Raw genomic sequence first — 25,397 nt, 5'->3', positions numbered from 1 at the left:
ACTCTCACTGAACCTCTCCAAAGACTATATCCGATGTTTTTTCTGTTAAGGACCTCGGTAACTGTCCAGTTGGTTGAGCTCACACAAACCATGAAAACATAAAAAAAAATGGTCTTACCAATTAGCCTAATACAGTTCTAGGGACATCAGATTCACCCCTAAAATTATAACTTTAAGCATTGGGCCAGCCCATAGATCAAAGATTGCTGCCCTACCTTGTCCTCTACATATGGAGCCAGCATACCCGTGACCTTACAACACTGATCAGAAGGTGTCCATCAATCAATTTTATACAAGGATAACATACCAAAATAAAGCATAAGACTATTTCCATACACTCAGTACATGAATGTTGGTCAGCCAAACCTAACCTTATCTATTGTTTGCATTGTTGACTGGCCAGAGCATTTTGAAGATGCCAGATGAATGGCAGCTCCTCATAGCCTGCTTTTCCAATCTAATGGACCAAAAGAAAGATGGCTGTCCCATCTATGGCCCTTCATACTGTATCTGTCTTTTTGGCCCATGGGCTGATCTGTCGGATACCACAGAGTATTGGCCAGTTTATCTCATTCCCCCTTTAAAGATATTTCCAAAATTGCCTAAATTTTAAGGCCATTATGCACATTTCCCTACACTAGGAGATAATCAGGGTGCGGTGGGAGGAGAAGTCAGTCTACAAGCACAGCTCAAAAGAAAAATGGCCTACTCATATCACCTACCCGCAGAAGAAGTCTGGAACCAGCAAAAACAAGGCGTAGAAATATTTTTGTTTTCAAATACATGTGATTTTTTTTCTTTAAACCCAAGTCCCTATAAATTCCCATTCACCAAAGCCATAATATTATTGCTTCTATAACGATCATTAGGGAAACTAATGTGACATTTCAATCAGGCTGTAAACGGCAGTAGCAGCAGAAAGCACAACGGCATCTTTATTGATGGCTTTGGCTACCCGGCCTCCCCCCCCCCCCCCAAGCTGGCCAATCAAATCTTAATGGCGTCACTTTAAGAGCTGCTTCCAAGAAGTGGTCTAGAGGATGCCATACTTGTATAAATCAAAAGTCACAGAGATGAATGAAGGCCTTACTAATTGGCTCGGGGTTAATTACTAACTGTTGCTGCAGGAGAACAGCTGTTTTTTTGGTACTGTAAGTCAGCCTAAATTGCCTTGGTATGGCGTCAGGCATTCATAATATACACAGCTTGTTCCTCCACCCACGGGACTCTCTGTGGACGTGTTTATAAAAGACATACATACCTACATCTAACATGCCAATGGACAGCAAAGGAAAAAAAAAAACCCTTTAAAAACCTTAATTTTTTCTGTATTGGCAGCAAAAAAAGTGCAAAATAAAGGAATAAAGGAGTTCAGCACATAAAGGTAGGCATCAGGTAACAGCTCATTTTAATTTGAGGCTACATCCTGATTGGTTCTTGTTGTCCAGTGCCAAGGATAACATGGGGCTGAAATAAAAGCCTATGTAATATTAATTAATTTGCTCTCTCTATGTAATGAGATAGCCAGAGGCATAAACATTGGGGAAAATAAAAGGAATATATATATATATATATATATATATATATATATATATATATATATATATATATATATATATATATATATATATATATATATATATATATATGTCAGATTTATATTCTGTATTATATGGTGAATACAAGTTGCAATGTACATATTGAGGTATTGTCATAAGTGTCACAATGTTTGAACTGGGTCTAGTCACCCTAGTATCCAATTACAGGAAGGGTTGTCACTGACCTAGCCATTAAAATAACAGCTATGGCAAGGTAAATTTGTCACTCAATTGCTCTGTTTCTGACCTGCCCTCAGCTCCCCCAGTTATGCCCCTGAACCTTCTCCAACTACACCCCTGATCTGCCCCATCACAACCATCTGTCCCCCCAATCTGGGGTAGGTACCGCCCTACCCCTTTTATGGCACAGCTGGAATTTTGGGGAGACCACTGCTAGCTATTTACATATTAATCTGAGACCCAGGCAAAAAAGAAAGGAAGGCACGCATTACATAGTGTTAGTTAACCTATGGTAGCCTACAGATGGATATACATGGTAAGATTCACTTGTATGTTGAGGTTGTGTTGGTGGCCAATCAGGATGGATCAGGTTTTGGGGACCTTGCATAATGAATGATTCATAATGATGCCTATAGAGGTACACTGGGAGTGGTGCATCAAGGCACCAATGCAGCCCTAACCCTCATGCTCTTCAAACATCCTAAAATTAAATATTACTAATTATGAGTTGGAGGCCTCTCATTCAAATCCAAGCATGTGCTGGGGCCTAGTGTTTGAATCCTCTTGATTACAATAATTCTAAGAACCACCAACCCTCACACGATTCCCCAGATCGTTACAGAATTCTGCCTCCGACCAGAGCAGGTCTCTCAGAATTCTCCAAATAAAAACCCGAAGAAAGTTCTCAAAAGACAAATTGAATTAAAGGCAGGAAACAGGTGCCTTAAACAGATTAAGCCCTTGACCTTAAACCTTGTAGAAAAAAACCCCTCATAACTGCCTCCTAACCCAATTTATGGAATAACTGCTGCTAAGCCCCTGGCGTGTATTCCCACAGATTTCCCCAATCAGGAAGGTCACTGGTGAAGTATTTCATTGGAAGTGTCTTTAGATGGCGAGGCAGTAATTGTATCGAGAAAGATATGCAGTCTCTGCCTCTCCAAATCTGAGTTGAATTAGTCTGAGAATGGTCCGTGTTCTGGAGCTTGTCTACTCGGCTACGGTTCTTCCCTTCGAGCGACACCAGAGGTCCGACTCTTTCCCAAGAAATCAGTAGCAGAAAGGATTAAGCTTTCCATTGCTAATTAGTTTAACCCATTGCCAACATTTTCATTATACATCTACACAATGGGAAAAGCAGATTATGTGTTTTTTTTTTAATGTTCTCCATCAGGAAGAGGAAGGCCGGCTGAAACGGAGAACACCTGGGGGCTGTGCTTGCTGCTCCTGTTCCTTGAGTGTTCTTTTGCTAGTAATGTGGAGACTTTATCCCTCTACTAAAAGATGAAAGAGGGAACGTTCTTAGCCCAAGAGAAATTCAGTTACGTAGAATGCTACGGGAATCTGAACCGCACCAACATTAAAATTCCCATTAATCAAGGACTGACCCCCTGCTTGGCCGCGGAACATAATTTGGTTATCCAAATGCAGCCTCGCTTTGTCATAGAATAGCAGATAAAACACCCTTTTGGGCCAGCTTCTAGCCTCAGCTGAATAAAGGAGAAGCTGTGACATAGAAGGGGGTGCAAATTGTTATGGTTTTTTTGTTACACATAATGCCGCGTCTCCTTCCACCCATTTGCAGCCATGTTCCAAGATGTGTCCACCGAGTCCAAACGAATGCGATGGTGCATTTGTTTTGCCACTAATTGGGTACAAGTTGTGTCTATCTAATGCAGGTTACATTGCATCCGGAGTGTATGTTCAAAGTGGCACTTGTATCCATTAGGCACATGTAGGGGCAGATCTATTGAGGGTCGAAGTGAAAATATTAATTTGTTTTTGGTTAAACAAATTCTCAAATTCGAATGGTTAATTTTCCAAAATCGATTCAAGTTTTAATTGGAATTTCGAGATTTATCATACTCTGGCACTTTAAGAACTCAAATTCGACTATTTGCCACCTAAAACCTGCTAAATTACTGTATAAGTCAATGGGAGAGGTGCAGGGATCAATTTTGGTGATGTTTGTAGCCTTCCTGACATGGAAGTTTTTATAATTCTAATCAAATTCAATTCGAGTTTTCTGGTTTAAATTCGCTGAAGTTTAAAAAATTACACTTTAACAACAAATTTCGGCTAGTCAAATTTCAGATTTACGCAAGTTTAAAAAAAACTCACTAATTCAAAATTCGACACTTGATAAATGTGCCTTCCAGGGATGAGTGAATCTGTACCCCTTCTGCTTTGCCAAAAGTTTTGCTAACCAGCTGCAAAAAAATAGTTTTTTCTCAAGCTTTTTCCTAACTCCAAATGCATTGAAGTCAGCGGGTAAATTTTCTCAAGTATTTTCTTTCCAAATGCATTGAAGTGAATGGGCATGCTGTTTCAAAAGTTTTTTTTTTTGGCAAAAATTTCAAATTCACATTTAGCAAAATGCAAAAATGTTGCCGCAAACCAATGCCAGGCAAAAACATGCATCGGCACAAGTCTGATTGTCTATTGAAGCTACTTGCTATTTTGGTCTGAACCCTATTGATAGAAATCCTAAGGTTCATCTGATGCTAGGGAAACCCTGGAGTTACTGCTCCAGTGTGGCAGTAACTCCAGGGTTTCCCTCGTATCAGACGAACCCTAGGGTTTCTATCAATAGGGTTCAGACCAAAACCCCTAATGCTACCCCTGTGCTCTTATTAGTACATCTTAAACTTGGCATTGCTGATGCTCCATAAATTCTGTCCCTGCAGACTTTACAGCACATTGAAATCCAAATGGTTTATCTTGAGATGGTGACCAGCAGCCCAGGGTTCTTCACAACCAACTCCATTGAAATTCAGGCTTCAAAACTGGCTATGATTAATTTAAACAGGACCCCACATCTCACCCATGGTTTACAGACGTAGGGCCTGGTTTATGGAATATGGAACTGGAGGAGCTCGAGGGATTGCCTATAGTTCGACATTTTCTCCATTTTAACACTTTGCAAAGGAGATTATTAATTGAATTATTAATTGAATTATTAATCCCTGGTGCAAATTGCTGTCAGGGATTATGGATTTGGACTATTTTTATACATTTTCTAGCAAAAGAAATACAATTGTCTAATATGATACTTTATTATGTTTTTTTTCTACTAGAGGTAAAAAATACTTAAGTTTCATAAATCGTTTTTTTTTTTTGGTGATTAACAAGGCCATCGGAGGACACAAGGATTTGATTCAAGCCTCCCTCGGTCAGTGAACCATCTCCCATTAGCCTTCCTTTCTATCAAGCCACAGGTGAAGGGTTGCCACATACACTTTCATCTCTATTACAGCTACACTTCAGATCTTAAGCCAGGGCTCTCAAGCTGTTTGAGCGTAGCCCCTAACATCCCAACAGCAACCATTGCTGAGGCTGGTGCCATATGTTCTTTGACACCAGCAGGAGAGCCAAAAATCGCAGGATCTTTTAATAATACTAAAGGACGGATAAAGATTATAGAAAGAATGCGGGCATATGTAATCTTGTAACCACAAGAACCAATCGGCAGTAAGCTTTAGTAATGAAATCAGGAATCTAATTTACTTTCCAGGATAAACCATAGTTTGACTGTATTTTAAATAGAGAAAAAGAGCCTTCTTCTTCGTTTTATTTCCATTGGCCCCCTGGACTACTTTTTCTCCTGGTGTCCAACCAAGCTAACAAGACCCAGATATGGATTAGTTCAAAAATGTCCTCTGAAGTGCTTTGTATGATATCTAGGAGCCTCATCTTGGTTGAAGCCAAATGGGCTAAAGTCAACTGAACCTCAACAGCAGTGATCCCCAACCAGTGACTCACGAGGAACATGTTGCTCACCAACCCCTTGGATGTTGCTCCCAGTGGCCTCAAAGTAGGTGCTTATTTTTGAATTCCAGGCTTGGAGGCAAGTTTTGGTTGCATAAAACCAGATGTACTGCCAAACAGAGCTTCATTTAGACTGTAAATCCACATAGGGGCTACTAAATAACCTATCAAAGCCCTTATTTGACACCTCCAGGAACTTTTTTCATGCTTGTGTTGCTCCCAACTCTTTTTACAATTAAATGTGGCTCAAGATAAAAAAAAAGGTTGGGGACCCCTGCTCTACAGGAACATTTGCTGAGCAACATTCACTCTAAAAGTGGCCATACACGGATAGATCCGCTCGTTTGGCGATGTCGCCAAACGAGCGGATCTCCCTCCGATATGCCCACCTTGAGGTGGGCAATATCGGGCTGATCCGATCGTGGGCCCTAGGGCCCAACGATCGGATCCTAGCGTTCGCCAAACGGGCGGTCGGATCGCGGGACCGCATCAACGAACAGATGCGGGCCGCGATCCGACGGGATTTTTAATCCCATCCGATCGAGATCTGGCCGACTTTCGGCCAGATCTCGATCGGGGAAGCCCGTCGGGGGCCCCCATACACGGGCCAATAAGCTGCCGACACGGTCTGTCGGCAGCTTTTATCGGCCCGTGTATGGCCACCTTAAGTTCAGAGAGCAAATTTATCCATTACTGGCCTATGGCCAGAGCTGGACATAAAACTAACTGTATAGTGACCCAAGGTACTGCACCAAGTTGCTGAGCAACTTCATGAGATGTAAGAGATGATATCACTAGCTCAACCTCCTTTGGTCCCTCAAATAATGGAAAGCTTGGGCAAGCTGGCCATATCCGTACTGATAAAATCATCTGAAGATTTTTGGTTTGTGTGTCGGCTGAATATCTGACCGATATCTATGTACCATGGATATCAATCAGTTCATCAGTTAATACCATGGATATATTTCTCAACGGGGCAAGTTTATAAGCTTCCATGTTGACCAATGCATGGAGCATTAGCAGATGAGGAAGCAACATTTCTGAATGTTGACAGAGATGAAAGACTATAGAGAGGCAGCCACACCATATATGGCCACTCATAGGGTATCTGACTGTTCAGCCCATGGGCCAGTTGAATGGATAACGATGAGTACTGGTCAGTGTATGGCCACCTTTAAGTATTCAACCATGTTCTAGATAAATGACTATAGTCTCTTCCTCGCTCAATGTCCCGTCCTAAGCGCCAGATCCGTGCCACTGATATGACACTTTGTTTCCCAACAGAAGGAATAAAGCCAATAATTGAAATGTCAGTCAGGCTCTGAGCCGATATGGGACACTTACAAAATTCCTTTAGAAGCAGGGGGATAATTATATTCCTCCTAATCTATTGATATGTTCTCTACAATGCAGATGTCAGATTTTCCATGGATCTTTTTTTTTTTTCTCTTTCTCGAGGGAGAGTGTCAAGGGAACAAAGGCAGCATTCAGCCTTTTTCAGCCCAAACTGAATTTGGGAGCGGAGGGGGGTGAAATGGCACCCACAGGCCAACAGCAAGGGAAAGCATGAAGAAAACAAGTGACCTAGAGCTATGCCTCAGCTAAATCCATTGATGTGGGCTTGGGAAAGTGGCAGAGTCTGCCCCAAGATCACTTCTCCTGCTCCAAAATGTAATAGAAATATCAACGTGCCGGAAACTCCCAGATGGGTGCATGATACTAACAAGGACCAAAGATGTAGCACAAAGCTTTGTTCTGCTGGAAAACTCAAGACGTGCCTGGCTGTGCTACCTCCCTTGTGGCAAAGCAGTGCCGTTACGTAATATTTTGGTGCAGAAGACAGACATGTCTATGTGCACAAGGGTCCCTAAAATATTGTACATTTAGGGGTTATTTATTAACGGCCGAGTTGATTTTTACCCAAAACATTTGAGTTTTCAAGGGTCTTTTTCAGTCAGTCGAATTTTTGGGGTTTTTCTTTTTTTTTAGAAAACTCAAATAGCTAGAAATAGCTTGAATCCAAAAATACTCCAGCTAAAACCATGTTGAGGTCATGTAGAAGAAGTCAAAGGCAGAGGTCCCTTGAAACTAGAGATGCACCGAATCCACTATTTCGGATTCGGCCGAACCCCCGAATCGTTCGCAAAAGATTTGGCCAAATAACAAACCGAATCTGAATCCTAATCCTATTTTCATATGCAAATTAGGGGTGGTTAGGGGGAAAACATTTTTTACTTCCTCTCTTCCAAGCAATCCAATAAAAAGGAAAGCTTTGCTAAAGTGCAATTCTCTGTATGCCACATAGTTTGGTAAATCTATGTATATTGGGTATCAAATTGTGACAAAAAGTCAAGCCATTTCCCTCCCCGCTCCCTGAAAGGTTCGGCCAAATCTGAATCCTGCTGAATCCTGGCCGAATCCCAAACGAATCCTGAAAACTTGATTAATTCAAGTTCTTGGGTTTTTCACCCCGAATTGACTGATTCGAGTTTTTTGCATTCAAGTTTTTTTCTTAAATCAGAAAACATTCGAGTTGAGAGTTCATTCGAGGTATAAAAAAAACCTCACACACCTCTAAAACTCGACCTTTGATAAATAAACCCCTAAATATTTGATCATATTGGAAATACCCGATTTAAATACCCAATCATACCCTTCTGCCCCTGTGCTAATCGCTACTGCTCACATTTGTGCCATTGATTTCCAATCTCATGATGCTGAAATTCCAGTGTCTCTTTGTTATTGTACCAGTCCCACTAACATGTACACCACACATACTGTAAAACAAATGTCATTACCCCACCCAAATTTACAGATTTAATTTGATTTTAGATGAATTACAGGTTGCACGGTGGCTGGTTAATAGAAAGTTGCATGCACAGACTCAAGAGGTTGCACATACACAGTTTAAAAAGAGAATTAAGAACAGAAAACTCCTTTGGAAGAATAAATATGTCTGTTGCCAATTGCCCCATACAAATGGTTTCCAATTATTCCCAAAAGATAAAGAGTTCATCATGTTTGTGATCTTGAAAGCTGCTTTATGCAGCCCCATAGTCCTCAGTAAGGACTACTGAACGGCTACTGCCTCCTGCAGGGAACAGCTGGCAGTTAGCACCTGACACCCAACCGGCAGAGCAATATCTCCTGGGAATCCGGTGACCAGAACTCGCTATTGACATGCTCCTTCCATAAACCATCCAGCTCTCACTTATTTATTACTCTTGGAAGGACATACAGAACAGGGCTTAGGCTGAGATCTCTACAAACACAGTGACTTTATTTCTGCGGTAATCTGTGAAACGCGTGGATGTTGCCAGCGCCATTCCTGGGTTGGCCATTAATAGATTTTTTTTAGGGGGGGGCTGTACAATAATTATGCCCCTTATAGCACCAGCAGATTTATTTATTAGAGGTGTTCCTTTTTTTTTCTAGGTCACACTGCTAGTTAGTAAAAAAGGGGTGACTTATGGCATCAAGTGCATTCACTTCTCATCGTATTAAAAAAGAATGAATGTGGCTTTAAAAAAAGTCAACTTTTATACCTCAATGTTAATTTCCCAAAAAAAACATTTCTAGCTCCACCCTGACATTCCCTCCCACTGCTGTTCAGGAAAGACAGTGGCACTCCCCACTTTGTATTGTGGGATGCCAGCCAATCATAATCTTGCTGGGGGCGACCAACAGCTAGGCAGACCTGCTGGGAAAAAGACAGAGCTGTGATTGGCTACCCACATCCTACTATTCTTCTGGGGAATCACTACCACTTTTAGTATGTTACAGAATGTCCTTAGCACTTTTTTATTTAGTCTTTAATTTTCATATATTTTTATAGATTTTATTTTTCCTTGCCTCATTCCAGCTTGGGGTCGGTGACCTCGGCAGCCAAAAACTGTTGCTAGGCGAGGCTACAAGTTTATTGCTGATCTTTTTATTCAGCCCCATGTCTATTTATTTTGTAGTAGAGTCCTGCATTGGGTCAGGTCCCCGTGCAAGACGCATAAAGAAGTTGAGTTTCAGCCGTCTCCAGATCCCATTGGGTGGTCCACGGTTCCCTGCAGGGGAGATTTAAAAAAAAAAAAAAAAAAGTCGAATTTTCCTTCAATGATGTCACTTGGGGCCTTTGGTGACTGATTCTGGGATTGTAAGATATTTGTTGGGGGCGGGTTGGAAACAATAAAATACAGGGTCGGACTGGGGGCCCCTGTAGTGCAAGCCTGGATGGGCCTTGGACCCTCGAGTCCCATGCTGATATATTATATAGATAGGATGGAGGATATTGCCTTGCAAGGACAAAGATGAATGGGTAACTGTCGGATCTCTTCTTGGTGGCTCCAGGCTTGGTCCAGGTCTAAACCAGTGCAGGACTCTCTCCTCCACAGTTAGGGAACCCCTACTCTGAATTCAGCAGCCTCTAGACTGACTTTCAGGTCAAGTTTCCCTTCGAGGCCCAACATTTGGCCGCGTTTAGTTTATAACAAGGTTACAGATACTCAAAAACATCACTGTATCAGCCATTCAGTCATAGTTCCAAGAGTTGCCATTGAAACTGATGGCAGTGGCCATTAAAGGACGTTGGTATACTCCAAAAAACACCATGTATACTGACCAGGGGCACCTGGGAAATTAACAAAATGTCTAGCCCCATGTCAGATTTCAAAATTGAATATAAAAAATCTGTTTGCTCTTTTGAGAAATGGATTTCAGTGCAGAAGTCTGTTGGAGCAGCACTATTAACTGATGCGTTTTGAAAAAAAAATGTTTTTTCCCATGACAGTATCCCTTTAAATAATCCCTTTGCAATTTTAAAGTTTAATTTGTCTTGGTGGTTTTTTTTAATATATATACTTACGAATTTTTTTTAAGAAAAATTATGTTACTGGTCCTTTAATTTAAGCAGCGGTCTGCACTTGCCGTAACTGGTGGGTTCCAGCCAAGAAAATGCAGCATGTTATCACATTATCTGAAAGCCTGTGGATTGGTATATGTAGGACTTTAATTATGAACAGAAGACCTCTGCTTTGGTGGTTCACCTTTAAAATAACTTTTAGTTTGATATAGAGAGTGATATTCTGAGACAATTTGCAATTGGTTTTTGGCATTTTTAATGGTTTTTGAGTTATTTAGCCTTTTATTGAGCAGCTTTCAAGTATGCAATTTTAGCAATCTGGTTGCTAGGGTCCAAATTACCTTAGCAACCATGCAGTGATTTGAATAAGAGACTGGAATATGAATAGGAGAGGCTTGAATAGAAAGATGAGCAATAAATATTAGCTATAGCAATAAACGTGTAGCCTTACAGAGTATGGTTTTTAGATGGGATGGGGTCATGGACCCCCATTTGAAAGCTGGAAAGAGTCAGAAGAAGAAGACAAATAATTAAAAAAAATAATGAAGACCCATTGAAAAGTTGCTTAGAATTGGCCATTCTATAACATACTAAAAGGTTAAATATGAACCCCTTTAAAGGAGAACTAAACCTTACAATGAATGGTTAAAAATGCCATGTTTTATATAGTGAACTTATTGCACGAGGCTAAAGTTTCAGCTTGTCAATAGCAGCAATGATCCAGGACTTCAAACTTGTCACAGGGGGTCACCATCTTGGAAAGTGTCTGTGACACTCACATGCTCAGTGGGCTCTGATTGGCTGTTGAGAAGCTAAGCTTAGGGCTCGTCACTAATTATCCAGCAGAAAATGAGCTTCCCCTGTAATATAAGCTGATGCTACAGGTTTGCTGATTATTAAATTCTGATGCTAATTGCACTGGTTTCTGTGCTGCCATGTAGTAATTATCTGTATTAATTACTAATCAGCCTTATATTGTGACATTTCTATTCCATGTGTACTGTATATTGTGAGTGGGTCCCTAAGCTCAATAAGTGACAGCAGCACAGAGCATGTGCAGTGAGTCAGCAGAAAAGAAGATGGGGAGCTACTGGGGCATCTTTGGAAACACAGATCTTTACTGCTAAAGGGCTGTGGTTGCCTTGGGCTGGTACAGAAGTATAATATATAATGTACAACATTTCTAGCTACTTCTTTAGTTGCAGTTTGCTTCTCCTTTAATCAGCTACAAAACCATTATAGAATATATAGAAAGTGTCCTGCATCCCCTTTAATATGAGAGGGACGCTGGAGAAAATATGAAGCAATTAGGAACATGTTGTTAACTTAGAAGAATTGGTTCTTGGTCCCCCCCCCCCAGATCTCGGTCTTTTGGGACTGTAATATTTACACAGCGTGTGGTCACTGAAGGGTTTATGGGACTGGGGGGGATTTTGTTCTGGAAGGGTGAAGGTGCTTTTGAAGAGTCCCATGCAGAAAGAAAAGGACTGTGTGAAGTCTCTGGCATAAGCACTTTTGCCTCTTTCCAAATCAGTGGGGAGAAACAGGTCGTCCTGCCAAAGGCAATGGGTAGATAAATGGAGAGAGATCAGAGGCACAAAAAACAGGGTTGCTAAGGAGTCAAGTATGGGACCCCCATGGGGAAAGGGAGGGCTGCAGCTGGAGGGCCAAAGGTCGGCACATTGTAGACACCATTTTCCCCAAAAAATTCCCATGAATCCCGGCTTGCCCTATTAAGCCTCCTCCTATGAATAGCGATAATGCAGCCTTTCTGTGCCTCTACCCACGCTAATGTAATAAAGCTAATTAAAATGAGAGCCCTCCATATTGGGAGGGGAATCAGTTCCTCTGACATGATAACGGGAGGCTTTGCTTAATCCCAGCTGAATGAAAGAGGGAGGGTGCTTTCAGCAGTTAAAATGAAATGCCTCGGATGATGATGAAGATGATGATGAGGTCAGATTTACATTTACAAGACTAACGAAGACCCTGCCATGATGTGCTCTGCGTGATAAGGCAACCGCTACACACTGCTGAATGATGTCACAATGCTAGTTAGGGATCTAATCCAATCAGAACACAAAGATACTTACCCTGGAAAGTGAACGTTCCATTGGCCATTCACTATATAATGAATAAAGTACCCCCTCTTGTAAAATATAAGGATATTATAAGTTACCGAGGAGTTTCATGACCATATAAAAACACAAGGCCGACTGTTTTTATACAGGTCATGGAACTCCGAGGTAACTTCTAATATCCTCATATTTTGCAACTGGGGGTACTTTATTTATTATAATACACAAATTTCAGTGAGTCATGTGACAGAAATGACATCAGAACTCACCGTTTATAAGGATATAATTTACAGGATATTCATGGCTTTTGTGTATTATACAGCAATATTCCTCTCTTCACTAAAGGAACCCCCCCATACTGTACATGGGGACACAAGCCAATGTCACGGAGAGCTTACAATCCACAAATAATAACTTCATAATAACAAATGGTGTTCAGGTGCCTTAGAGGTACATTAATCAAAGGTCGAATTTTGAATTCATGTGAGTTTTTAAAAACTCCCCTAAATTTGACCAATCAAAATTTATTAAAAAAAATATTTTTTTCAAAACCAGATGAATTAAATTGATCCAAAAACTCGAACCTGGACCTCTCCCATTAACTTAAACAGCAATTTGGCAGGTTTTAGGTGGCGAATAGTCGAATTTGAGTTCTTAAAGGGCCAGAGTATGAAAAATCTCGAAAATCAAATGCAAATTTTTTTTAAAAGACTCGTATCGAATTTGAATAACTTCCTAGTCGAATTTGACAGTTTTGACCTTAAATAAATTCAAAAATTTTAATTTCAAATTCGAAATTTCAATTTGACCCTACAGTTGTTTGGCCCCCCGGTCAGTAATGAATTACCACGGGGCCTACATTTTATATATATATATATATATATATATATATATATATATATATATATATATATATATTTATTTTTATTTTTTTATATATATATATATATATATATATATATATTAAATAAAGCACCACCTCTTGCAGTGTCGGACTGGGCCGGCGGGACACCGGGAAAAAACCTGGTGGGCCCCAGGCTGTTGTCGGCCCAGATCCACTGACGCACATACCCGGCACCGAAGTGCCGGAGCAGCAGGGGGGCCGGGGGGGGCCCGGGGCCAGTAGCCCGATGGGCCCCAAGCCCCCCAGTCTGACCCTGCCCTCTTGTATAATATATAGTGAATAAAGTACCCCCTTTTGTAAAATATAGGGATATTATAAGTTACCGAGGAGTTTCATGACCATATAAAAACACGAGGCCGAAGGCCGAGTGTTTTTATACAGGTCATGGAACTCCGAGGTAACTTCTAATATCCTCATATTTTACAACTGGGGGTACTTTATTTATTATAATACACAAATTTCAATGAGTCATGTGACAGAAATGACATCAGAACTCACCGTTTATAACTGATGACATCAGAACTCACCGTTTATAAGGATATAATTTACAGGATATTCATGGCTTTTGTGTATTATAAGGATATTATAAGTTACTGAGGAGTCCCATGGCCATACAAAAGCACAAGGCCAAAGGCCATGGAACTCCGAGGTGACTTCTATTATCCTCATTTTTTGCAACAGGGGGTACTTTATTGATTGTAATACACAAGTTTCAGTGAGTCATGTGACAGAAATGACATCACTAAGCTCCGATTATGAAAATGACATCACCAAGCACCGTTTACAAATATATAATTTACAGGATATTCATTTATGAGCAGCACAAGTTGTTAAAACACAGGTTCTTTTTATGGTACAAAGCCTCATTCAGCTGCATTAAACTAAGCCATAACGTGCCCGGGGTCTCCATATGAGGCACCTTACTGACCAGTCGCAAGGGTGCAGTTTTTAAGCCTGACGGGAAGCTGGCCCACATCCCATGATCCCCTTGAATTGAAGACTCCAGGCAATAAATAACAAAGGGCTGAGAAGGGGAAGAAATAGCACTACACCTCTGTCATCCCTGGCTTGTTTTTTTTAAAGCTTAACAACTCTGCTGAGGAATGCATATGGCCAGATCTCGATCTCGAAAATTGAATTCAAATTTTTTTTAAAAAACTCAAATCGAATATGAATAATATGAATAACTCCCTAGTCGAATTTTTTCTAGTTTTGACCATAAAAAATTTTCAATTTCAATTCGACCCTTGATAAATCTGCCCCATTGTGTTTTCCCTAATACAACTGGCCTTACTCTTCCGTCAAAGCTCCTTTCCTCGGACAGCATCTCACCTTACTATACACACTGGGGCCGCTATCAGTAATTATGAGCCTATATTAACGTTGGAAGGGAACTACCCTTCTGGGGGCCCCAATTATAAACAGTCACATGGACCTTCTGGTCAACAGGCCATTCCAACAAGTACAATGGGACTACAATGAAAAAAAAATACTCCGTGCAGTAAAACCTGTGACGCACCCCAGGTAAACCTGGGTTTATACCCATACCCTGCCCATAACCTGCCTAAACCTGGCCTGTTCCATTCCAGCCCACCCCGCGATCCACTCTATATCAGAGCTGCACCTCTTACCCTGATTCCATCCTGCCATAACTTGCCTCTAAAAACAACTTTGATTCTGCTTGATGTGTTTCACGGCAAGGAAGAGGTTAACTGTTTCACTGCCAAAGCCCCGGAGGACAGGCCAGATCCCCAACTGTCTTGTGGTCACGCATAAAAGAAGCTTGGCCAAGTCCAGGCTGGGAGAATAAAGTGGCTCCGACAGAGAAGGACATATTTGGAGGGGGAAGGATATAAGCGGGCAGCTTACAGAAAGGGAGAAGTGGGTGAAACCACAGCAAATAGGCCACAAGGAAATCAGAGGAGAGGCCAGCCAATGAGATGGGAGGCTACGCCACGCTGCCAGCTACAGATAAGATTTAAACTGCGGTCTGAGGTTTCCCATCGCATCCTGTTATGTTTCATGCTCTCCTCTCTTTTCCTTATGGGAAGAGGGCCCACTTAACCCTTGCAGGGCCCCACAGCTGCACACTGGGGAAGGGTGAACCCCTCCTAATACATGAACTGATGTGCCCCTTTACATTTGCTTTACTCTATAGGTCACTTCTTATGTGTGTGTCTACACAGTGTATATATATATATATATATCTCCTTAATGGATTAAGGAAACCCCCAGGTCCTGAGCATTCAGAATAACAGGCGCCATACCTGTAATACATACACACACACACCATTGGCAGAGTGTGAACCATAGAATGTCAGCTCCACTGCACAGGGATCATGTATAATCTCTGTAAAGCGCTGTCAAATATATTAAGGATAATTATAATCGTAGCCAAGGAGGAAAGGGTCAGCTCAACAAAGCAAATATAACCCAAACATCACCGACTAACGTCACAATGGAGGTCACGCCACCCGCTACATTGTTACATTACTCATGCGCTTTATTTGCTGTATCAACACATGACTGCGGTTGCATTGAATAAAAATAAAGATTGCTTATTTATACTAAATATAATAAACAGCAATGGAAACAGGTGCCTAGAAACCTGTCGCTCAACCCCAACCCCTAAGCTGGCCTTTGTATACACAGTATACGCTGTTCCATAAACACTCAGATACACCCGACCTCCGACCTCTTCCTGATGCCTCTGCAATATTCTGCTGTGACTGAGGTTAATGGCATGGAGTTATATGGGCAAAGCAGTTATTATTATTAACGTGTATTTATATAGCATGAACATATTGCACAGCGCTGAGCCATGGAAGAGAACTATCCCTTGCATTTATACATATGGGAGGGAGCTGCCCTGCTGCTTATCTTCATACAGACATTCACAATAGGCAGGCACTGCTAAGGCATTTTGCATAGATATTAACAGCAACAGTGCCTCTAGTGGACTCATACCGATATTAAAGGAAACTCTCACGAAAATGTATTTAATATAAGCTTTTATCAATATAAGCTACCCCCATTCATGTGACTTGTGCCTGCACTTTAGGATGGAACTACTTTCTGGCAGGCTGTTATTTCTCCTACTTAATGTAACTGAATCAGTCTCAGTGGGACTTGACTTTTACTATTGAGCAGGGCCGGATTTACACAGCGGGCACCCCTAGGCCCACTGTTGTTTGTCGCTCCCATCCCTCCCTTTTATTTGCTCAAATTTTCATCATTGGGACTGGAGCAATGGGGATTGGTGCACGGGAGATTTAAAAATCTATTGTAGCTCCTGCTAAACCCCAGTGTTTCTGAACCAATGTGGGTGTGGTTGGGCAGCATGCCGCCCCCTAAAATCCTGCTGCCCTAGGCCCGGGCCTTGGTGGCCTCTCCACGAATCCGGGCCTGCTATTGAGTGTTGTTTTTAGATCTACCAGGGAGCTGTTATCTTGTGTTAGGGAGCTGCTATCTGGTTACCTTCCCATTTTTCTTTTGTTTGGCTGCTGGGGGGGGGAGAGGGGGGTGATATCACTCCAACTTGCAGTACAGCAGTAAAGAGTGACTAAAGTTTATCAGAGCACAAGTCACATGACTGGGGCAGCTAGGAAACTGACAATATGTCTAGCACCATATCAGATTTCAAAATTGAATATAAAAAAAATCTGTTTGCTCTTTTGAGAAATGGATTTCAGTGCAGAATTCTGCTGGAGCAGCACTATTAACTGATTTATTTTGAAAAAAAACATGTTTCCCCATGACAGTATCCCTTTAATATAAGCGTCATCATACTGTAATAAGAAACTTTCTAAATACAAACAATTAAAAATTCTGCATTGTTTCTGAAATAATCAAGTTTATCTTCACTATCCCTCTCTCAGCATCTGTTTCTCTTTATTCAGGAGTTGCGTGTCAGATAATTTAACCAGATAGCAGCTCCCTAACACAAGATAACAGCTGCCTGGTAGATCTAAGAACAACACTCAATAGTAAAAACCCATGTCTCACTGAGACACATTCAGTTACATTGAGAAGGAAAAACAGCAGCCTGCCAGAAAGCATTTCTCTCCTAAAGTGCAGGCACAAGTCACATGACCAGGGGCAGCTGGGAAATTGACAAAATGTCTAGCCCCATGTCAGATTTCAAAATTGAATATAAAAAAAATCTGTTTGCTCTCTTGAGAATTGGATTTCAGTGCAGAATTCTGCTGGAGCAGCACTATTAACTGATGCATTTTGAAAAAAAACATGTTTTCCCATGACAGTATCCCTTTAAATTTACATTTTCATGATAGTTCCCCTTTAACGTTTCCATGCAAGGTCTCTGCCAGGGATGTGATTTGCACACACTACTTAACTGTCCTCCGAAAGGGAAAATAAACACGAGATAAGCCGTATTTACTAAAGGGATATATTTTCTTTTGAGAGCATGAAAATCTCTTTCCTTTCACCTGCCGCAACCTGTATTTAAACCAGAAACTTTATACTGTTATCCAACCACAGGTAAATGGTGCTTTAGAGCTTGCGAAACGCCATCCCTGATCTGGTAAAAGGGGATATAAACCTAAAGATTGTGCCTACTGTCATTCGATGGAAATCCCATTGCAACTGTTCACTGGCTTTAATGTTATTTGCAGATATAACTGCAAGTGAAAGCAGTATCTGTCTGTTGCCATTCTGCACTGCTGGTTCTGATTCTTGAAAACAATGTTAGTGCATGGCTTCTGCTACATTGTTTCAAAAGTCAGAACTAGCAAGGCGCAAAGTAGAAAAGGACAGATACTGCTTTTAATAACAATGTTTGTATGGCTGTAATTTTGCGTTTAACCTCTCCTTTAAAATAACTTTCTTGCCCAGATGAAGACAAAACATGCCCAGACAAAGATCCAGACACGGCCGTCCTCTCTCTTCCCTCCAGTGCAACCTGCTCCACTGCTCTGCTGCTGTCAATCACTGCCTTCCTCTCTGCTGCCCTTTGGAAATGACCTGCTGAATGACCCTTTCACCTGGGCACCACTTCCTGATTCACATGGGGTTGTGACAGTAGGAGGTGGCATTTAGAGGGAAGTTCTGTTTTTTTATGGTTGGGAAAGATGCAAATACACCCCGGAAACAAAATCTGTCCGGGTGCCATTGCCCTTAGGGTAAGGCCAGACGAGGAGATTCGGGGAGGTTTTGTCGCCTGGCGACTAATCGCCAAGTCTTTTGCGCGACTATCTCCCCGAACTGACTCAGCGTTTTTTCCCCATAGGCTACAGCGCAAAGTCGCCTGCGCTAATGCACACGCGGCGATGCGTTTTCAATAGTCGCCCACTCCTATGTTCCTGGGGCTCGCTGGGTGCCAGTCCCTGTGTCAATCTTCATCTGGTTTGGACATAAATCAAGGAACGTCCTACTGACAGGTGCACTTGTGCTGGGAGGAAACTTTGCTTTCACGCATCAGCCATACTTCATGACCTCCTGTCAAGACAATTATCCCGACCCAGAAGGAAACGGGCAAGTGTTTGGCTGGGCAATGACACAACGTTCATCAATCACTGGCTCTTAATCGTAGGGATTATCCAATGCTCTTCCCATCCTTGGCATCTTCATACCAACCTAGGGTGGTACACTTACATAAGCCCAGAACCACCCCCCCAGCTCAGTTTATAAATGGGCCTCGTTTAGACAGGTATGGGATCTGTTATCCAGAAACCCATTATCCAAATTTTTAAAAATGATTTCCCTTTTCTCTGTAATAATGAAACAGTAGCTTAAACTTGATCCAATTAATCCTTATTGGAAGCAACACCCGCCAATTGGGTTTATTTAATGTTTACATGATTTTCTAGGAAACTTAAAGGGGTGGTCTACCTTTAAAGGGGAAATGTCATCCAGGGATAAAAAGCTGTATAATAAAAGTCCTTTTTAAATTAAACATGAAATCCAAATTCTTTTTTTTATTAAAGCATTCATAGCTGTTGTAAACTCATTTAAGAATCTTAGCTGTCAATCAAATATTGCTTGACCCTCCTCTATGCCTTCAGCATAGAGGCGGAGCAGACAATTACTTTCACTTTCCATTCAGCACTTCCTACATGTCACTGTTCTCCCTACATTCCCCCAGTTCTATTAACCATTTAATTGTGTAGCCAGGGCATCGGGATGGACATCAGGTCCCCCATTCTGGTGCACAAACAAGATTCTGAGATGATACAAGGCTTGTCTTAATAACAGTGTCCACAAAATGGCTCCTGCCTGCTTGTTATAATTATGAATTCCCAGACCAAAAGATTCAAATAATTTATATAGTGCAACTAAAGTTAATTTTGCTTGATTAATTCGATAAAATAGGATTGAGATACATTTTTTAGGGTGATAGGTCCCCTTTAAGTTAACTTTTAGCATGTTATAGAATGGCTAATTCTATGCAACTTTTCAACTGGTCTTCATTTTTTTCTTTTTTTTATAGTTTTTGAATTATTTGCCTTCTTCTTTCCAAATTTCAAATGGGGATCACTGACCCCATCTAAAAACAAATACTCTGTAAGGCTGCAAATGTATTGTTACTTTTTATTACTCATCTTTATACTCAGGTCCTCTCCTATTCATATTCCAGCCTTTTATTCAAATCAATGTATGGTTGTTAGGGTAATTTGGACCCTAGCAAGCAGATGGCTAAAATTGCAAACTGGAGAGCTGCTGAATAAAGAGCTAAACAACTCAAAAACCACTAATAATAAAAATAGTTTTTTTTTTTAATTATTTGCATTTTTCTTCTGATCCCATCTAAAAACAAATGCTCTGTAAGGCTACACATTTATTGCTATAGCTACTTTTTATTACTTATCTTTGTATTCAGGCCTCTCCTATTCATATTCCAGTCTCTTATTCAAATCACTGCATGGTTGCTAGGGTAAGTTGGGCCCTAGCAACCAGATTGATGAAACTGCATCATTGGGAGCTGCTGAATAAAAAGCTACTAATAATCCACAAATAATAATAATAATAATCCACAAATAATATAAAACAAATTGTCTCCGAACATCACGCTCTACATTATACTAATAGTTAACTCAAAGTTGGACAACGCCTTTAACAAAATATGTATGTACATATATAGGTCTCTCTGTAGTCTGTATAATAAATACATTTTTTATTCTGCAGGTGAATTATCTGTGCAGATTACATGAACACAGAAGCACCTCCCCAACCAATTCCCTACACCTAAATGTTTAAAACCCCCCCCAATCATTTAAGAAGAAAAACCCCCAAAAAAAACAGTTTTTTTGTATGTAAAGTGTCAATCATTTAGGGTGCTGGGGGAGCGCCCCCTTTGTTTGGCAAGCCGGGGTTCTGTTTGTGTTCCAGCCCTGCTTCTCTTTAACGCCAGGTTTTACAGCCTCTCCTTTTACACTTAAAGAAAGGCTATTGGGTTCCACATCTGCTTTGCCTGATAGCCACACAGCTACGGGAGATAAGGGCCAGGAGCCGAGCCAAAGAAAGCAGCGCAGGACAAACGCTCTCTATTCCCAGGCTTTATTCGTTTATAGGGTAATCTCTCCTTATCTTGCAATAACATGTACGTACAACATATGGGATTAAAAGCCTCACACTATACTCACTGATATGCCCCTGCCCTTAAGTGTGCCTTCACATGAGCATGCAGGTCCCTCTATACCCTCATCCTATCCCGTCCTGTAATATAAAGTCTACTTGCTCCCAGAATCCTTTGCAGGGCAATGACCCGGGCATTGTTTGTACATTACTGTGTATAGCAACTTTTGGCTTTCCTGGGCCACATTGGAAGTAGAAACATTTTTCTGGGGCTACACACAAACCCTAACGCAAGCTTTTGATTTATTCTATTGTAAAAGTAAAAGAAAAGAGGGTATCATAAACCTAGTGGGATTTCTGACATTGTGTTTGAGAAACTAATATCTGGTTGAAATAGAAGTAGTTGCAATTCTCAAGGTGCTCATCAGATAATTTGGCTCTAATTTTACCCGTAGTGTGTTCATTCATGAAAAAAAAGTAACCGAACGCTCACTAGTTAACGACTTTTTCTGCTCTAGGAAGCCCCGGACCACACACCCCATGTAAAATTTAAAGCACACATGCAGACAATTAGCGACCGCGTACATACGCTTTCTGTGCGTGACATTGCAACGTGACGTTTCCTGGATTGGCGGAAGTACAAGCTGGGCCGCATTCATATCCATCCTGGGCCGCATGCGCAGGTTGGACACCCCTGGTATATAGCAAGGCAAGATTTGTGGGATCAGGGCCATCATGTGGCTCCATACTACAAAACTACTCTAATGTTAGCCCCCCCCCGGGCCCCAGAAAGCTCTGAATTACTAGTTTACAGATACAAAAAAAAAAAAGCAAATCAATCAAAAATAGGATTTTTTTTTAATCTAAATTAGCATTGCTGTATCTCAGAGCTTTCTGGATAACTGATTTCTGTATAATAGATCTCACACCAGTAATTAAAGGATTGGGCTTACTCATCAAGCAGGATATAGCAAGAGATAGGGTTGATACCTGTGTCGTTTTGAACTAGGCATAAACACTTTAAAACATTGCGAAAACTGCATAGAAATCCAGCCAGTTGCATCTACGTGATGCAATAACCTCCCACGGGTGTCATAACTCCACCAACATCATTGTGACCACCTCTGATGTCATCATGCCTGTTCCTACATCACTGCCACACCCCTAATGCTATCCTGCCCCCCCCTGTTTTGGTTTAGCCATCAGCAAAGGTGGCAGCGGGTTGGGTTAACCGCAAAAAATGTGCGCACCCTGCGGAATGAGGGGAGGATTTTTAGGTGCGGGTATAGCCGCAGGTTTGTGGGTGGCGGGTCTGCAGGTCGGATTGCTGGTCTCACATACCTCCCAACATTTTGGAAGTAAAAAGAGGGACAAAAAAAAAATTTTCCGCACGTAGCGCAGCAATTTTTGACCACACCCCTTTCTGTGGCCACACCCCCTAATTACCATTTTTTTTTACAAAATTTGGCAGGTTATGAAAGTTTGAAAATATTTCTCCTTATCTAAACTGTGTTTTTGTGTCTCAAAATTGTTACAAAGTATCTTATTTGCACCTGTTAGCTGTTCTGGGCGCTCTGCTAAAAGCCAATTAAGTGAGAAACTTTGTTTCTTTTTCTGGCTGTTCAGTGCAGAGAAAAGAGGGACTTTCCAGTACAAATGAGGGACTGTGGGTTGAGCTGTCAAAAGAGGGACTGTCCCTCCGAAAAAGGGACAGTTGGGAGGTATGGTATCACCTAAATTTCTTATCTTATGTAATATTGTCTATATTTTTACTCCTTTTAAAGTTTTACAAAACTTGTTTCTGTCCCTGCCCACATTTGATGACGTCACTTCGGGTTTGCAGCACCACCACTTCCTGTTTGATAGTGGTTGACAGGTTCCAAATTATGGAAAGATTGTTATCTGGAAAACCTCAGGTCCCGAGCATTCTGGATAACAGGTCCCATACCTGTACGAAGTTAGCAGGACCTCCCTTTTTCTACCTGCAAACCATATCTCTTGGGGCCCCATTCTGCCAAAGGGTGACTGGACCCCCTGTGAACCCTAATAGTGGAATATTATTTATGTATAGACAACATTGTATCAGTGGAAATTGTGGGGAGTCAAGCACTGCAAGAAATGCACTTACCGCCCCGATCATGATGCGGAAAATCAGCCAACGAAATGCCCAGACGACAATACCAGAAGGCGGGGTTCTCTGCGGGATACGAGAAAGAGTCCACAAGGGGCACAAGAAGATGCCAAGGAACCCAGTTTCCAGGACCTGAGATTCCCACCCTAGGGACACAAACACAAAACTTATAAAATTAAAAAATTATATAAAGTTAAAACAAAAAACCTTATTGTATTTGGTTTAAATGCACAGTAATTAAAAGAGACAGTACATTATTGGGTACCCAGGAAGTTGTCATATGACTTACATGGGGTATTGGCATTGCTTTATTTGATTGATGTGCAGCCATGTGATTTAATGAGGCAGAGTCATTTGATGCAGACATGCACATCAATTTTAAAAGGCAGCACTTCTCCCTTGGCAATGGAGTGGCACAGTTTAAGGGTCAGGGCACAAGCTCAGATTCGGGAAAACAAATCTCCTCTTCTCCAGGCGACTAATCTCCCCGAACTGCCTCCCCCCGGCTAGAATGTTAATTGCTGGCGGAATGTCACTCAGAGCGCTTTGTTTTCCAAAGTCCGAATTTTGCCTGGCCTTGTGCTTTCAGAAAGAACCTGCACTTTAGGATGGAACTGCTTTCTGGCAGGCTGTTGTTTCTCCAACTCAATGCAACTGAATATGTCGCAGTGGGACCTGGATTTTACTATTGAGTGCTGTTCTTAGATCTACAAGGCATCTGTTATCTTGTGTTAGGGAGCTGCTATCTGGTTACCTTCCCATTGTTCTGTTGTTAGGCAGGTGGGGGAAGGGGTGATGTCTCTCCAATTTGCAGTACAGCAGTAAAGAGTGACTGAAGTTTATCAGAGCACAAGTCACATGAATGGGGGCAGCTGGGAAACTGAATATGTCTAGCCCCATGTCAGATTTCAAAATGAAATATAAAAAAAATCTGTTTGCTCTTTTGAGAAATGTATTTCAGTGCAGAATTCTGCTGGAGCAGCATTGTTAACATTTAAAAAAAAAAAAAAAAACATGTTTTCCCATGACAGTATCCCTTTAAGGTCACTGAAGAAGCAGGGAATTAAAGGGACATTTTGATCCAGGAGGGATCCTGTTAAATATATGACCACAAACGCTCCCCTTTAGGCAGTATGTTGACCCAAACCTGCCTGACCCATGGGTTTAGGGCTGACCTGCATATTACGAACAGAGATGATATGATCTGTGGGGTTGGTAAGGGGTTAAAAGACCTACAGAACAAAGGAGAAGGCAGGACAGGTGATAGGGCGAGTCTAATGGAACCTACACAGGCCTATTCAGATCCAGGATACGGGCGTTGATGCCGCTCAATTAATCCCAATCATTCTCACTACAATAGAGATGAAATGTCCGATAAGAGGAACACAAGACTGCTCTTTGTTACCGACAACTGGGGGGGGGGGTCATTTAGAGATTAGTAGGTGTATTAGGACTCAAAATATTTCTTCCTGCAGGACTAGTTCAGCAAGGCTGGGGGGAAATTCATGGCAGCTTTTTAAGGCCATACAGTCCGCAGCACATGGGGTGTTTTAGCTTTTTCACCTTTAAATTAATTTTTAGTTTTAGTATGATGCAGAGAGTGATATTCTGAGACAATTTGCAATCGGTTTTCATTTTTTATTATTTGTCCTTTTTGAGTAATTTAGCTTTTTATTCAGCAGCTCTAAATTCAATTTGCATCTTAACCAATCTGGTAACTAGGGTCCAAATTACCCTAGCAACCATGCATGGACTTGAATAAGAGACTGGAATATGAATAGGAGAGGCCTGAATAGAAGGATCAGTAATAAAAAGTAATAACAATACATGTGTAGCCTTACAGAGCATTTGTTTTTTTAGAAGGGAGTCAGTGACGCCCATTTGAAAGCTGCAAAGTGTCAGAAGAAAAAAGGCAAATAACTATAAAACTATAAAAAAATAAATAATGAAAACCAATTGAAAAGTTGCTTATAATTGGCCGTTCTATAACATAATAAAAGTGAACCACTCCTTTAATTTCCCAACTGTCATGTCAGATTTAAAGGGGAACAAAACCTATAGATGAACCATTGGGCCTGTCCCTGACTTTCTGGCAATGGTCTCGAAGCAGAAGTGTTCCTAGGGAAACGGGTTGTGTTTGCCCAGAGCATGTCAGGCTGGGTTCGGGGTGAATGTGAAGAGACCGGGGCTTATTCCTACAAAGAGTTCTGGTATATTTCAGTTCAGTGCTGCCATACAGAATAACGGCTTCCCAGGAGCTGCCTGTATGCAAATGGCCACTTTGCATTTTATATTTCGATAGAAATTGGATAAGAAAGGTGACTAGCCTGACATGCAAAGCAATCCCATGCCCAAC

The 25,397-nt window shown here is 41.3% G+C and overlaps 1 protein-coding gene across 2 annotated transcripts in view; it reads right to left on the bottom strand.

Annotated features, from left to right (window-relative positions):
- Positions 1 to 25,397, bottom strand: part of lmf1.L (lipase maturation factor 1 L homeolog) — a 221,404-nt gene that overhangs the window by 121,647 nt on the left and 74,360 nt on the right. For both annotated transcript variants that reach the window (XM_041577426.1, XM_018236594.2), the window contains exon 4: positions 23,039 to 23,187. In XM_041577426.1, the coding sequence (XP_041433360.1) occupies positions 23,039 to 23,187 (149 nt within the window). The remainder of the gene's footprint in view (positions 1 to 23,038; positions 23,188 to 25,397) is intronic.

This window comes from Xenopus laevis, chromosome 9_10L (assembly GCF_017654675.1).
Source record: "Xenopus laevis strain J_2021 chromosome 9_10L, Xenopus_laevis_v10.1, whole genome shotgun sequence".
Classification (NCBI taxonomy): domain Eukaryota; kingdom Metazoa; phylum Chordata; class Amphibia; order Anura; family Pipidae; genus Xenopus; species Xenopus laevis.
Note: the sequence above shows the minus strand (reverse complement) of the source record. Positions and strands in the feature narration are given on the sequence as shown.